A 16,395-nucleotide genomic window follows, 5' to 3' on the forward strand; every position below is an offset into this window, starting at 1 on the left:
CCTCTCGTGACTTTCCTCAGGGAAACGAGTTGCAGCTTACACGATGTTCAAGAGAAACTAGGTGACCACTCTTTTCTGGACACTGTTCGCTCTCTATGGTACAGGGGAGATCGCATTTCAAAGTTGACACGTCTTTTCCGAGGTCGGACAGGCAAACAGCTAGGCTTATATTAACCCGACCACTGTACCAAACTGAATGCTAGGCTAGAAACAAGGGGAAATACAGCAAAGTGAACATGATATTCCTATGAAGGCGACGTGAGAATTCAGATGGACCTGTTAGCAGGCTTAGGTGTGCCTATATAGGCCAATACAGCACGGCTTGGAACGCTGCTCGTCCAGTAAGCATCCAGAATCCAAACAGCCCGTTTTATAATGGACATTAAAGGTACTTTAGTGTCACCTGAAATGTCTTCTGTGTAAGACCTGGTCCTTTATTTCACTGGCCTGTTTCTGTTCTGTAAGGCGTAGAACTGACCGCGATGAAAGCGTTCAACTGTGATTTCTGCGTGTTTTAAGCTGAAGGGAATGGGACTGGGTTCATCCCCCCCGCTAATATAGACATTAAACTGTCTTCTAAGCATTAGTTGGTGTAGGCAAACTCTCACTCAGACACGCACACACACACACACAAGCTCAAACATACACACTCACTCACTCCCACTCAGACCGACACACACATTTGCAATAATACAGATATTCGGACTTGCTTTAATGCACTTTGACAGACTCACTTAAACACCAAGTGAAACACGCAAGGCTTAATTCTGATTGCTGGCTACATTTAGACACACACACACAGATCCAACCGATATGCCTCTCGAGTGGTGTTGCTGGCAGTGATGCAATGTTACTGTATGTCACACAGTCGATTCTCTCACACACAGCTCAACTCTCCTTTCTCTCACTTCCTCTCCCACGAGCTGACACTCTAGAGGCTACATGCCTTTGTCCCACTCGACCTACATATCCCACACATCCATTGTGTGTCTGAATGGCCCTATAATGGAGCGTATACACCAGCCGTTAACACAGAGGCCCAGAGCCGCATCTCTGCCTATATCCTTTACAGTTTCCATTCATCCACAGCCACTGTGACTGCAGGTGCTGGTCAACTATAGTGCGGTATGTAGGCAATAGGGTGCCATTTGGGATGCAGGCAGTGGCTCCCAGTCCCTATCTACTGGCCCAGTGTGTACAGTGTGTACATTGTGGCTCACACCATAGTGGGCTGATAACAAAGAAAGGAACTAGGCCACTGCAGCTACGTGTGGAATTACTTTTTGTTATTTTGTTTTTTCTTTGGTGTGTGTGTGTGTGTGTGTGTGTGTGTGTGTGTTTTGCACCCAGATACTCTGCACCCTCAGGGCTCTGTTCTGTCTTATTCCCATCGCTGGGTTGCAGCAAGAGACACTTTTCTCCCAGCATCAGGACGATTCTTATTTTTACACCGCTGTTGTTTTATCCTTCTCTTCTTCTCTGCGTTCGAGAGGTACGTGTCCTCGTTCTCTGTGCACCTCCCCCCTCCCCTTAACCAGTGGAAGCCATAAAACATTTAAACCACCGTTTTGAACTTTATACCAACCGTTTTAGGGTCCATACATATCCATAGGCATACAGGTATTTTTATCCTACACTATACAATAAGCAAGAAAAAGGTTAGCTATCTACGTTACATATATCTTCAACCTCTAACGTTAGCGTTACTAGAATAACAAGTCGGACATGTCATTTTTTTAAATGAACTGTAAGGCAAGCTTACCACACGGAACAAAAATATAAACGCAAAATGCAACAATTTCAAAGATTTTACTGAGTTACAGTTCATGAAAGGAAATCAGTCCATTGAAATGAATGCATTAGGCCCCAATCTATGGATTTCACATGACTGGGAATATAGATATGCATCTGTTGATCACGGATAGATTAAAAGAAAGTAGGGGTATGGGTCAGAAAACCTGTCCGTATCTGGTGTGACCACCATTTGCCTCTTGCAGTGCGACACATCTCCTTCGCGTAGAGTTGATCAGGCTGTTGATTGTGGCCTGGGCAATGTTTTCCCACTCCTCTTCAATGGCTGTGCGAAGTTGCTGGATATTGGCGGGAACTGGAATGACGCTGGAGGTGGCTTATGGTAGAGATAGTCAGATTCAATTTCCAGGCAACAGCTCTGGTGGACATTAATGCAGTCAGCATGCCAATTGCACGCTCCCTCAAAACTTGAGACAGGTGGATGGATTATTTTTGCAAATGAGCAATGCTCACTAACAGGGATGTAACCAAATTTGTACACAAAATGTGAAATACATTTTGTGCGTATGAAACATTTTTAGGATATTGGGACCAACACTTGTTGTGTTTATATTTTTGTTCGGTGTAAAATTATTTATTAATATATTTGCAGTAATGTTAAATGCTTTAGCTAGGCTCTTTATATCCACTGGTTTTCACATGATGACAGCCTGGTTTTCTGGTCATTAAAACATTTAACAACATGAATTGCAGTTCATATAAATGTCAAACACCCATATAGAAAAATAAATGTATAGCTAGCTGGCAAATTAACTTTAGCTAGTCAGCTTGTTAAATTGCGATGTTCGTGAATGTATTTTATGACCCAAAGATATGCAAAATCGTTTGTCTCTACATGAACTAACACACATTTAGTGTACAAACATTATGAACACCGTCCTAATATTGAGTTGCACCCCCTTTTGCCCTCAGAACAGCCTCAATTCGTCGGGGCGCGGACTCTACAAGGTGTTGGAAGCACTCCACGTGGATGCTGGCCCAAGTTGGCTGGATGTCCTTTGGGTGGTGGACCATTCTTGATACACACGGGAAACTGTTGAGTGTGAAAAACCCAGCAGCGTTGTAGTTCTTGACACACTCAAAACAGTGTGCCTGGAACCTACTACCCTATCCCGTTCAAAGGCACTTCAATATTTTGTCTTGCCCATTCATCCGCTGAATGGCACACATACACAATACATGTCTCAAAACGCCCATTCATCCGCTGAATGGCACACATACACAATGCATGTCTCAAAACGCCCATTCACCCTCTCAATGGCACACACACAACCCATGTCTCAAAACGCCCATTCATCCGCTGAATGGCACACATACACAATGCATGTCTCAAAACGCCCATTCATCCGCTGAATGGCACACATACACAATGCATGTCTCAAAACTCTCAAGGCTTAAAAAATCCTTCTTTAACCTGTCTCCTCCCTTTTTCCTCCATCCTAGTATTTTTTTCAGCATTTATTAATTGAAGCAACTCTCCATGGTTGGGTTCGCAGAGCATCATGAGAGTTTTGGGAAACACTCGATAGAAAGTCTGCATCTTGATTTGCTTAGTCTGGATGGCCAGCTAGAGGGATGACAAGGCATTACGCCTCGCTCAAAGTTAATTTGGGATACCACTACGCCTCGATGGGGGTCACACAAAGCGGAGGGGGAGGAACACATTTCATGTTGTGCTTTAGTGAAGGTCTATACATTATTCTACTGGGGTGGAAAGTAACTACAGGTCGACCGATTAATCGGAATGGCCGATTAATTAGGGCCGATGTCAAGTTTTCATAACAATCGGAAATTGGTATTTTTGGGTGCCGATTTTGCTGATTTGTTTTTATTAATATATATATATATATTTATATATATATTTTATACCTTTATTTAACTAGGCAAGTCAGTTAAGAACACATTCTTATTTTCAATGACGGCCTAGGAACGATGGGTTAACTACCTTGTTCAGGGGCAGAATGACAGATTTTCACCTTGTCAGCTTGGGGGAACAAATCTTGCAACCTTACAGTTAACTAGTCCAACGCTCTAACCACCTGCCTCTCATTGCACTCCACGAGGAGCCTGCCTGTTACAAGAATGCAGTAGAAGCCAAGATAAGTTGCTAGCTAGCATTAAACTTATCTTGTAAAAAACAATCAATCAATCATAATCACTAGTTATGGTGGCTAAACATGGTTACTAGTTTATCTAGCGTGTCCTGCGTTGCATATAATCGATGCAACGCTGGGGGATGATTTAACAAAAGCGCATTTGCGAAAAAAGCACAATCGTTGGACGACTGTACCTAACTATAAACACCAATACCTTTCTTAAAATCAATACACAGAAGTATATATTTTTAAACCTGCATATTTAGCTAAAATAAATCCAGGTTAGCAGGCAATATTAACCAGGTGAAATTGTGTCACTTCTCTTGCGTTCATTGCACGCAGAGTCAGGGTATATGCAACAGTTTGGGCAGCCTGGCTCATTGCGAATTAATTTGCCAGAATCTTACGTAATTATGACATAACATTGAAGGTTGTGCAATGTAACAAAGAATATTTAGACTTAGGGATGCCACCCGTTAGATAAAATATTGAACTGTTCCGTATTTCACTGAAATAATAAACGTTTTGTTTCAAAATGATTGTTTCCGGATTCGACCATATTAATGACCAAAGGCTCGTATTTTTGTGTGTTGTGTTATAATTAAGTCTATGATTTGGTAGAGCAGTCTGACTGAGCGATGGTAGGCAGCAGCAGGCTCGTAAGCATTCATTCAAACAGCACTTTAGTGTGTTTTGCCAGCAGCTCTTCGCAAGCACAGAGCTGTTTATGACTTCAAGCCTATCAGCCTAATGACTGGTGTAACCGATGTGAAATGGCTAGCTAGTTAGCGGGGTGCGCGCTAATAGCTTTTCAACCGTCACTTGCTCTGAGACTTGGAGTAGTTTTTCCCCTTGCTCTGCATGGGTAACGCTGCTTCGAGGGTGGCTGTTGTCGTTGTGTTCCTGGTTCCAGCCCAGGTAGGAGTGATGAGAGGGACGGAAGCTATACTGTTACACTGGCAATACTATAATACCTATAAGAACATACAATAGTCAAAGGTATATGAAATACAAATGGTATAGAGAGAAATAGTCCTATAAATACTAGATTAACAACAACATAAAACCTCATACCTTGGAATATTGAAGTCTCATGTTAAAAGGAACCACCAACTTTTATATGTTCTCATGTTCTGAGCAATGAACTCAAACGTTAGCTTTTTTACATGGCACATATTGCACTTTTACTTTCTTCTCCAACACTTTGTTTTTGCATTATTTAAACCAAATTGAACATGTTTCATTATTTATTTGAGGCTAAATTTATTTTTATGTATTATATTAAGTTAAAATAAGTGTTCATTCAGTATTGTTGTAATTGTCATTATTACAAATAAATAAATAAAAAATTGGGCGATTAATCGGTATCGGCTTTTTTTGATCCTCCAATAATCGTTATCGGCGTTGAAAAACCATAATCGGTCGACCTCTAATAATAACTGGAAGAGAGGCTGTGATGGAGGGGGGGGGGGGGGGGGGGGTACTGGGATTGAGGCCATGTATTCCTCTGTCCTTCCCATCTCAGCCTCTCTTCCAGCTAACTACCCACCCCAGTGGAAAAATGTCAGCATTCAGCTGTATAGACCTTCACTACAGCACAAAATGAAATGTACAAATAGAAGCTTTTTGTACTTGTAGACCCCAGACATTGATTCACTCAAGTGAGAGCTGTGAAACTGATGGGGTGTAGAGATGGCAGTGAGGGCTGTTGTCTCACTCTGTCATATAACGCACATCTTCTGGAACTGTGTGTGCATGCATAACATGGCGAGTGTTATGGGTGTGTGTGTGTGTGCATCGATAGTGCGTGTGCATGGGTGTGTTTGTGTGCTTAGATATATGTTGTAGGGTTTGACTGTGTGCCTGGCCTGCGTGAGAGTTCCTGCTGGCCTCGTTTGTTGAGTGTGTGTTGTGTCATGTTACTCCTGTCCCTGTCCCAGTTCCCTGTACATTGATCCTGAGGACAGGGAGGAGAGGTGAGGAGGGTGTGTCGGTGTCCATCTGATCCACCCATCTGATCTCAGCCTGGCCGATGGCGCTACAGCTGCTTTGACAACAGATAGCCTTCTGGGTCCTGAGTATTACTTTAGTGGTCTATTAGATTCATGCAGGGAGGAGGACACAGCGGGCTCAGAGGGATCTCCAGTTTCACTCTGACACTATAGTAAAGGGATACCCAAGCTGAGAAGCCATTGTGTGTGTGTGGATGCTAATTTGTGTGGTTTTGAGAGTGTCAAAAAGAGGGCTTGTGTAAACTTTGCTGAATATAAATCCCCGTACTGCTTTGTTTTATACTTTAATGAGATGTTAGTAGTATTGTTGATAGTCACAGCTTCGGGTATGACAGTAGACCGTTATTTTCCCTTTTGATATACATGATCTAAACCCCAGCCTCTCTCTCTCTCTCTCTCTCTCTCACTCACTCACTCACTCACTCACTCACTCACTCACTCACTCACTCACTCACTCACTCACTCACTCACTCACTCAATTAAATTCGCTTTATTGGCATGAAGTAACAATGTACATATTGCCAAAGCTCATTTTGGATATTTACAATGTAAAAAATAAATACAAATGAGAATCAAAATTGTCAACGGGACAACAGTAACAACAATATCCAAGGGTCAAAATAACCATACATTCAATAATAACAATACGCATACAGTAGAGTACATGTGCAGGTTGATTGGTCTGTCAGACACTGTCCGTCAACTTATGGCAGGCAGCAATGTAGTGCGCTGCCAACCCACAGCTCTCTGCGTCCTCCCCCAACAGGACGGGTATTCTATCCTCATCAGAGAGGTCTTTGAAACCTTGAATAAGGGTTTCAAATTTGGGAAAATGACACTCTCTAATTGTTTTATATTTTTGACATTTTGTCAGGAAATACAGCTCCGTCTCAGGTTCTGCTCTCTCTCTCTCTATTCTCCTCGACTCTCCTGCTCTCCTCCTCGCCTCCCCTCTCTCTGACTCTTCTCCTCTCCTCTCTGACTCTTCCTCCTCTCCTCTCCTCTCTGACTCTCAGCTCATTTCATCCTTGACCAGCCAAGAATGACATAACATTTTGACATTGCGGTTTCTTCCTCCTGTTTCAATCTCTGTACTGTGGCTGTGCATTCCTGATGACAACCATGCACCAACCAGACACACACACACACACACACACACACACACACACACACAGGGAAACCCGCTGTTTACCATTACAGAACTCCACGCATCATTTCATGCTAGAGACAGAAACATATTTATTCTCAGCCAGGCTCCCTAGATAAGACTACTGCTTCTGCTGCCTGCTGCGTTCATGGAATACCAGTCACCACGGTTACTCTCACATCCTACTCAGTTCATATTTTGTCAGGCCGTACACTGTGTGAGGTAGCTACAGTATATCACAAAAGTGACTACACCCCTCACATTTTTGTAAATATTTGAGTATATATTTTCATGTGACAACACTGAAGAAATGACACTTTGCTACAATGTAAAGTAGTGAGTGTACGGCTTGTATAACAGTGTAAATTTGCTGTCCCCTCAAAATAACTCGACACACAGCCATTAATGTCTAAACCGTTGGCAACAAAAGTGAGTACACCCCTAAGTGAAAATGTCCATATTGGGCCAATTAGCCATTTTCCCTCCCCGGTGTCATGTGACTTGTTAGTGTTACAAGGTCTCAGGTGTGAATGGGGAGCAGGTGTGTTAAATTTGGTGTCATCGCTCTCACACTCCCTCATACTGACTGGTCACTGGAAGTTCAACATGGCACCTCATGGCAAAGAACTCTCTGAGGATCTGAAAAAAAAGAATTGTTGCTCTACATAAAGATGGCCTGGGCTATAAGAAGATTGCCAAGACCCTGAAACTGCAGCACGGTGGCCAAGACCATAGTGGCAGACTCCAGTGGCAACCTGTGAAGCTCTGGTGAACTCCATGCCCAAGAGGGTTAAGGCAGTGCTGGAAAATGATGGTGGCCACACAAAATATTGACACTTTGGGCCCAATTTGGACATTTTCACTTAGGGGTGTACTCACTTTTGTTGCCAGCGGTTTAGACATTAATGGCTGTGTGTTGAGTTATTTTGAGGGGACAGCAAGTTTACACTGTTATACAAGCTGTACACTCACTACTTTACATTGTAGCAAAGTGTCATTTCTTCAGTGTTGTCACATGAAAAGATATACTCAAATATTTACAAAAATGTGAGGGGTGTAGTCACTTTTTTTTGATATACTGTATATTCAATGTTGTCTCATCTTCTACATGGTACGTGTGGAGGCAGTTTCACAACACCTTTCTTCAACTGACCGCATCTACTTCTCACTCTTCTACTTGTTCTCGAGGAGTAGCTGCAAGGGGACTTTTACCCCATCTGGCCCTAGCTTCCTGCCCCTGTCCCTTAAAATGTGCCCTCTCATAAGTTAGTCCTGCAGGGAGAGAGGGAAAGGGAGGGTGGATAGAGGGGGGGTGGAAGGGGAGGCCCAGCTCAGCTCAGAGATGGCTTTCAAGGATGTGGGTGTTTGTTGGTAATGGATTTTAGTCAATGGGGGGGGTTGAAGGTGCCTTTCTCGCTCTCTCTCCCGCTTCTCTCTCTCCCTCTCTCCCTTCGCCTTTCTCTCTCTCTCTCTCCCTCTCTCTCTGTGTGTGTGTGTGTGTGTAGCACGTGGGGTGATGAATTACTACTGCCAGTGAATGATTTGCCCTGCAGTCACCGGTTGCTCTCATACCTTACCACTGATCATTATACACACACACCTCACCACTGATCATTATACACACACACCTCGCCATTGATCATTATAAACACATGCACGCACACACACACACACACACACACCCATGGTCGGCTGGCATACCTCACTACTGATCATTGCATTAAATTGGCACTGGGAGGTGGGAGGAAGCGCATCCAAATGCAAAGGCCCCTGGGAAATCAGCCTGCCAACAATCACCTTGACCTGGAAGGACAGGGACACACACACCTATAATGTATACACAAACACACAGACACACACACCTATAATGTATACACAAACACACAGACACACACACCTATAATGTGCACACAAACACACACACCTATAATGTACACACAAGCACACAGACACACACACCTATAATGTACACACAAACACACAGACACACACACCTATAATGTACACACAAACACACACACACACACCTATAATGTACACACAAACACACAGACACACACACCTATAATGTACACACAAACACAGACACACACACCTATAATGTACACACAAACACAGACACACACACCTATAATGTACACACAAACACACACACCTATAATGTACACACAAACACACAGACACACACACCTATAATGTACACACAAACACACACACCTATAATGTACACACAAACACACAGACACACAGACCTATAATGTGCACACACACACACACAGACACACACACCTATAATGTACACACAAACACAGACACACACACCTATAATGTACACACAAACACACAGACACACACACCTATAATGTATACACAAACACACACCTATAATGTACACACAAACACACAGACACACAGACCTATAATGTGCACACACACACACAGACACACACACCTATAATGTACACACAAACACAGACACACACACCTATAATGTACACACAGACACACACACACCTATAATGTACACACAAACACACAGACACACACACCTATAATGTACACACAAACACACAGACACACACACCTATAATGTACACACAAACACACACACCTATAATGTACACACAAGCACACAGACACACACACCTATAATGTACACACAAACACACAGACACACACACCTATAATGTACACACAGACACACACACCTATAATGTACACACAAACACACACACCTATAATGTACACACAAACACACAGACACACAGACCTATAATGTGCACACACACACACAGACACACACACCTATAATGTACACACAAACACAGACACACACACCTATAATGTACACACAAACACACAGACACACACACCTATAATGTACACACAAACACACAGACCTATAATGTACACACAAACACACAGACACACACACCTATAATGTACACACAAACACACCGACCTATAATGTACACACAGACCTATAATGTACACACAGACCTATAATGTACACACAAACACACAGACACACACACCTATAATGTACACACAAACACACACACCTATAATGTACACACAGACACACACACACCTATAATGTACACACAAACACACAGACACACACACCTATAATGTATACACAGTGCCAGCCGGACACTTACAGTAAAAACAAAAATCATCCCTGCCCCAGGCGTTCTCACTGACCTCTCCACTGTATTGTTGGTTAACGGAGAACCAGGCTAACCACTGACACCCTGTCCTGTATGTTTACTCTTCTCCCTGCACCAGGCTGTATTCCAGAGTAGGGTTGAATATTTTCTCACTGTTTTACAAATGTTCCATCCTGAGAATAAATCACTTTAGTCCCAGGTAACCCAGTATTTCCTGCCATTGGTAACCGGGTTCCTGCCATTCAACCCTATTCCAGACCACCTCAATTCCTCTCCCCTGTCTCTAGGTTACCATGGCCAGGTTGTGAATGAAGCCAGACTGACCTCTAACCTCTCCTCTCCCCCTGTCTCTAGGTTACCAGGGCCAGCCAGTCTGACAGGGCCAGGTTGTGAATGAAGCCAGACTGACCTCTAACCTCTCCTCTCCCCCTGTACTGTAGGTTACCAGAGGGCCAGTCTGACGGGGGCCCGGTGGTGAGTGCAGGCAGACTGCGGATCCTGGAGGAACAATTGATCAGAGCTAAGGAACAGATCAACTCCTACCGCAGCCTGCCTGGAGATGGTATGACACTCACATTGCGCACGAACACACACACATACACATGAACTTGAGACGCACACACACACACTTTGGAAATTAGGACAGGAGGCAGTGAGGAGGAGTATTCCCAGGCAGGATTCCCTGTCCACTCCTCTTTCCTCGTATTTCAGCCGGAAATCTTCCGTCCTTGTCCTTCACAGTAACACGAGCCACACATGCAGCTCTTTTCTGGGTCAGCTGCTTTCATCGGCCTGCTACAAACCTTTGTGTCATTTGAAACATTATGAAAACATGATCAAACCACCCGCGGTCCGGATTGGACACCCCTGCTTTAATAGTCCAGTTTCGGCTACTATACCTGTCTCTGTACTCTGGCCCTGTCCGTGTAGGAGAAGCATGCACTTAATGACCTCTGTGACACTTATTATGTCTGTGGCACTAGGCCTAGACACTGATCTAAGGACAGTTTGCACTTGACTAGGCCCACGGACCATTCACTATAAAAGTTCCTTTCTGTAAAACTGGAGGTGGGTATACAGACCCACAAGCCACTGCAGGCCCCTCATGATGATTTCTGTTTTTTTTTTTTTTTTGTGGGGGGGGGGGGGGGGGGGGACTCAGTCGGGGTCTCAACTTCATGTTGAGAGTTAGAATAGTAGAATACACAAGGTGCAATTTATACCTGTTGTTTTGGATCAGCAGTCACTCAATTAGCCCATGTCAGCAAAACATTTTTAGATTGTTGAGTTAGTCTAGCGGGCAGTCTAGCGGGCATCTAAACTTGTCGTGAACATTGTCAGGTAATCAAATAAAAAAATGCAAACATTTTGCCTCCACCCCATGGAAAAATGTGTAGAATTGCAGGAAATGAACTTTAAAACGTTAATATTTTCTCTTGGTTGTCACAAGGGGGGCCACTAAAATGTTTTTAGGGGGGATGGTACGCAGACACAGGAGCCACTGCGGCCCCTCATGATGAGTTCCGTTTATTGGTGGCCCCCACCCACATCAAAGTTGCACATCTCTGCTTTAGGGTGAGAGTAAGTTATCCTTGGATCTGTCTCTAAGGGCAATTTGTATTGTCCATTGAAATGGAAAGAAAATGTTTTGCTGTAGTCTGCAGGTTAGGGGTTAAGTGCCTTGCTCAAGGGATCAGCTGACTGTGTGTGATGTGATGTCCTGTGTTCTTAGCTGATCCCGGATCTGTGTCTAAGGTCAACCCCTATATGGCGCTAGAGAAAATCTCCACTGACTATGTGTGTATGTTATCGTATATACGTGTTCTCCCAAAATGCATATGATTGAATGCTAAATATGTGTGAAACAACCCTCCATTGTCCTACCTTTTTCCCTTCCTGTGTTCTTCTTATTTCCAGGGCCAGGTAGGAACCAGGAAGAGCTGCGGAGGAAGATAGAGAACGGGGTGAAGGAGATCTGGTACTTTGTCCGCAGTGAGGTCAAGAAGCTGGGTCACATGGAGCAGGGGGACCTGCAGAAACACATCGACACACTGCTGCAGGAGCTGGGACACCAGCAGAGGTAACACACACACACACACACACACACACTTTGCTGCAGGAGCTGGGGCACCAGCAGAGGTAACATAAATGTACTTGCACACACACTGAAAAGTTGTAAAATGCCCAGAAAAGGAACCTCTTCTATCAGCATACCAATTTTGGAAAAGTGACTTAAGCTTAAGTTGTTGTCGATCGAAAAATGGAAAGTGTCTTCTCTTCTATCACACACAGACACACACGTTTACACCAGAACACACGTGGATAACATGTTACATAATTCCCCATGGGAGCCTTTGCAACGCTACGACCCAGCTGTGACCTCTAACCCCGTGTTAACGTGGGCACGCCTGTGTGTGTTGACCCCAGGTCCATCATGACTGACCTGCACTACCTGAGCCAGGCTGACGGAGCAGGAGACTGGAGAGAGAAGGAGGCCAAGGACCTGTCTGACCTGGTACAGAACAGGATCACATTCCTCCAGGTACCGTAATGTCCACCACACAGCTCAACACCTAAGTACACGTATGGACACCCCACGGGAGATTAGGATGGGCTTTTACCACACACCAGGGACTGGTTACAACCCACATAGGCATATTCCACACGTCACTTAATCGTCTACATTGACTTTAGCTGATCATTTAAACAAATCCAAATCTGTTCAGCTTTTAATTAGGGCAAATTTCTGTCCCGGTAATGCTGGTCTGTACTGTGTGTGTGTGTGGGCTGAGCAGGTCTGTATGGAGAGGCAGGTAGACCCCCCCCTCTGCCAGTGTACTGTATAACAGGATTAAGACGGCTAAGGATGTGATTGTCTTCCGTCTCCGCTGTGAGTTGGGCAGAGGCAGCGCGATGCTTCTCTCCCTCCTCTTGACACGCGTGTAATGGTGTCAGGCCTCACGACAAAGTGTCATTCAACAGGGAAACCATAGAGAACCTTCAAAAGTTCCCTGCTGTATGTCTCGTAAAGAGGCTGCGCTAACCAGGTTATGCAACTTTGTTCTGTTTGTGGGAGTGACAGGAACCCAAACCTGTGTCCGTTTACTAATATATTACAGAAAATGGGCATTCGTGCGTGTAAGTGTGCGGGTGCATATGAAAAAATATTGTCACATACTGTATTGAGCACGAGGGGAGACAGAGAACTGGTTTCAAGCGCAGGGCGCAGCAGGTGTTTATTGTAGAGGACCACAGGAGGAGGCAGGTAGCTGGGTCCAGGGGCAGGCAGGTCATACACAGGGGGTCCAAAAAGGCAACAGTACAAGCAGGGAAAAGGCCAGTAACATAGTCCGGGAGATCAGGCAATAGGTTGATAACAGGAAATCCAATAGGCTAAAGTACAGGCAGGGAATAGGCAAAAGGCTTCGGTAGTAAGGCAGGCAAAAACTATCATACACTGGAGGATTAAATTACAGGACCACCAGCGCTCCGAATAGAAGTGTGTCACAAAACAAACAATACCTCACAATTGTGCAAAGAACTGAACTAAATAGGGTGTAATAAACAGGTGATCAGAATTCAGGTGATTGGGATCTGGGGAGTGAGCTGCGTTCAGGGGATCGATGTGTTTGAGAGTGTGAGCTGGAAGCAGACGTTACACGTACACCTGATAGGTGCGGTGAAATGTGTTGTTTTTACAGGGTCAGCCATAGTAGCACGACTCCCCCTAGAACAAAATAGGGTTAAGTGCCTTGCTCAAGGGTACATTGACAGATCTTTCACCTTGTCGGCTCGGGTATTCCGAACCAGCAACCTTTCGGTTACTGGCCCAACGTGTGTGTGTGTGTGTAGGCTAGGTAATAATAAGGAATGGTGAGAGCAGGGTAGAGGTTGTTAATTAGTCATATTGAGTCCCTGTGTGCTATTAACGTTAGCTAGCTAGTGATTAACTTGATGAAGTGTGTGTGTGTGTGTGTGTGTGTGTGTGTGTGTGTGTGTGTGTGTGTGTGTGTGTGTGTGTGTGTGTGTGTGTGTGTGTGTGCGCGCGCGCTAGTCTGATAACATAGTGGCTGTGTGATGGAGGAGCATTAGTATTGCCTGTCTCTCTGGCCCTGCCTCAGCTTTTCATCACCAGTCACACAGTCAATGGAGGGAGACGAACCCTTTGCTGCTTATACGTTCTATACACACACACACACACACACACACACTAATATAATTACAGTCGCACACATTCACATGCATATACACACACTACACTCTCTCACTCTCTATCTCTCTCTCCATGCTCGCCAGTCCCCACCATACATCTCCCATCATCTGCCATTGACTGACGGTTGACCTTCCCATAATCTACCCCCCTCGAGTCTCACACACACACACACACAAACACACACACAAGCTCCTACAGTCTCAGAGCTGCAGTCATAGATCTTTGTTAACATGTTCTCGACCTGATTATCAGGATCAGGATAGGAGTTAACAAAGGGAATGGTCACGGTAATGGATGTTGCCTTCAGACCCTCCCTGACTCCACTCCAGCAGAGCATACAGACACCGTGTTTTGAAGTATGAAGTAGAACGCCAGTCAAAGCCTTCTGGGCCCACTAGGGCGTGTCTGTCTTTCTGTCCGTCTGTCTCTGTATTCCTAGTACAGAAAGGATAGCATGTCTGTATTTTGATAAGGTGAAGAGAAAGTAAGCAGAAGACCCTGCACACTGAAATACACTTTTGGCTCTCAAATGCGTGACAATGCCTCGACTCTCTGGTCTTCACCATAACATTTACTAACCAGGCACCTCAGGCCTCCCTGTGTTGTAACAACCCCACCTCCTGTCCCTTCTCCCCTCCAGAACCCCCAGGACTGCTCCAAGGCCAGGAAGCTGGTGTGTAACATCAACAAGGGCTGTGGCTACGGCTGCCAGCTGCACCACGTGGTCTACTGCTTCATGATCGCCTACGGCACCCAGCGTACCCTCATCCTGGAGTCCCAGAACTGGCGCTACGCCACGGGAGGCTGGGAGACCGTCTTCCTCCCGGTCAGTCAGACGTGCACCGAGCGCACCGGGGTCACCACCGGACACTGGTCAGGTGTGTTGACCATGACGTGATCTCTGACCTCTCTGATAATGGGGTCGTGTCCATGACAACAGGCCAGACGCAGACGGAACACGTTCTGCCCTCTGTCCTCTGTCGGGGTTCTGTCCATAGCTACAGACCTCACGCAGTGTGCAGGATACCATGAAAACAGAATTACGTTATACATCTATGCATGGTACATGGAGAATGATGATGAGTATTGTGGAGCTTTGAGTCTGCCCGACACTATTTTACTCTCTTTCTTCTTCTCACATCAGAAGGGGCTACTACAGGTCTGGGAATGAGATGAAAAACAAAATACGATGAAAAACAGCCTGGTGGGGGGGGGGGGGGGGGGGGGGGGGACTTCCAACTGTAGAGATTTTTTTTTTGTTTTACACAAAGCATGCAAGTGTAGTGCCTGAGAAAGAGAATGGCAAACAAACATGAAAGAACTGACCTCAAAAACAGCAAAATTGTACCCTTTTCTCTTTGTTCAGAGGGCTTGTCTCCCTGTCCCAGTGTTACTGCTGAAGTAGGTCCTCCAGTTGAGAGGACAGAGGAGAGGAGACAGACGCTAGAAGAACAAAGTGTTGGAAGGTAGGAAAGAGAGAGAGAGACTGAAGGAGAGAACAGCGAAGGGAAGATTGAAGAGAATGGGAGGAAGGAGCGGAGAGAAAGGAGAAGAAAGAGGAAAAAGAGAGACTGGGGGAATAAAATGATCTGGAGAGAAGATGAAAGACAGGAGGAAACGAGTGATTGACTGGAGGTGAGAGATGGAGCGAAGAAAGGGGAACATGGAATAGCATTATATACTGAAGGAAACAGGTGTGCCATTTGGAAATCAACCATAGGGACTCTAGCCTTGCACCTTGTGACTGGGCTGTGTAGAACAGAACAGTAAGTGGGTGACCGTCATCGACCTAGTTTGGTTTTTTATTGATATCGTTAAAGCATTATGTAGTTTACGACATTGGTAAATGATTGGTTGTCTGAGACATTGATGTGCCCTTGTCAGGTCTGAGGCAGAGGGGAACAGAAAGGACAGAGGCAGACATCACTACCGTGGTGGATGGATT

General features: G+C 44.9%; 1 protein-coding gene across 5 annotated transcripts in view; it reads left to right on the forward strand.

The window, feature by feature from the left end:
* LOC110498325 (alpha-(1,6)-fucosyltransferase) overlaps positions 1–16,395 on the forward strand; it is a 119,772-nt gene that overhangs the window by 93,687 nt on the left and 9,690 nt on the right. For all 5 annotated transcript variants that reach the window (XM_036954611.2, XM_036954610.2, XM_036954614.2 and 2 more), the window contains 4 exons: positions 10,678–10,799; positions 12,155–12,317; positions 12,665–12,779; positions 15,091–15,328. In XM_036954611.2, the coding sequence (XP_036810506.2) occupies positions 10,678–10,799; positions 12,155–12,317; positions 12,665–12,779; positions 15,091–15,328 (638 nt within the window). The remainder of the gene's footprint in view (positions 1–10,677; positions 10,800–12,154; positions 12,318–12,664; positions 12,780–15,090; positions 15,329–16,395) is intronic.

Source organism: Oncorhynchus mykiss, chromosome 19 (assembly GCF_057628025.1).
Source record: "Oncorhynchus mykiss isolate SJ-2025 chromosome 19, ASM5762802v1, whole genome shotgun sequence".
Classification (NCBI taxonomy): Eukaryota; Metazoa; Chordata; class Actinopteri; order Salmoniformes; family Salmonidae; genus Oncorhynchus; species Oncorhynchus mykiss.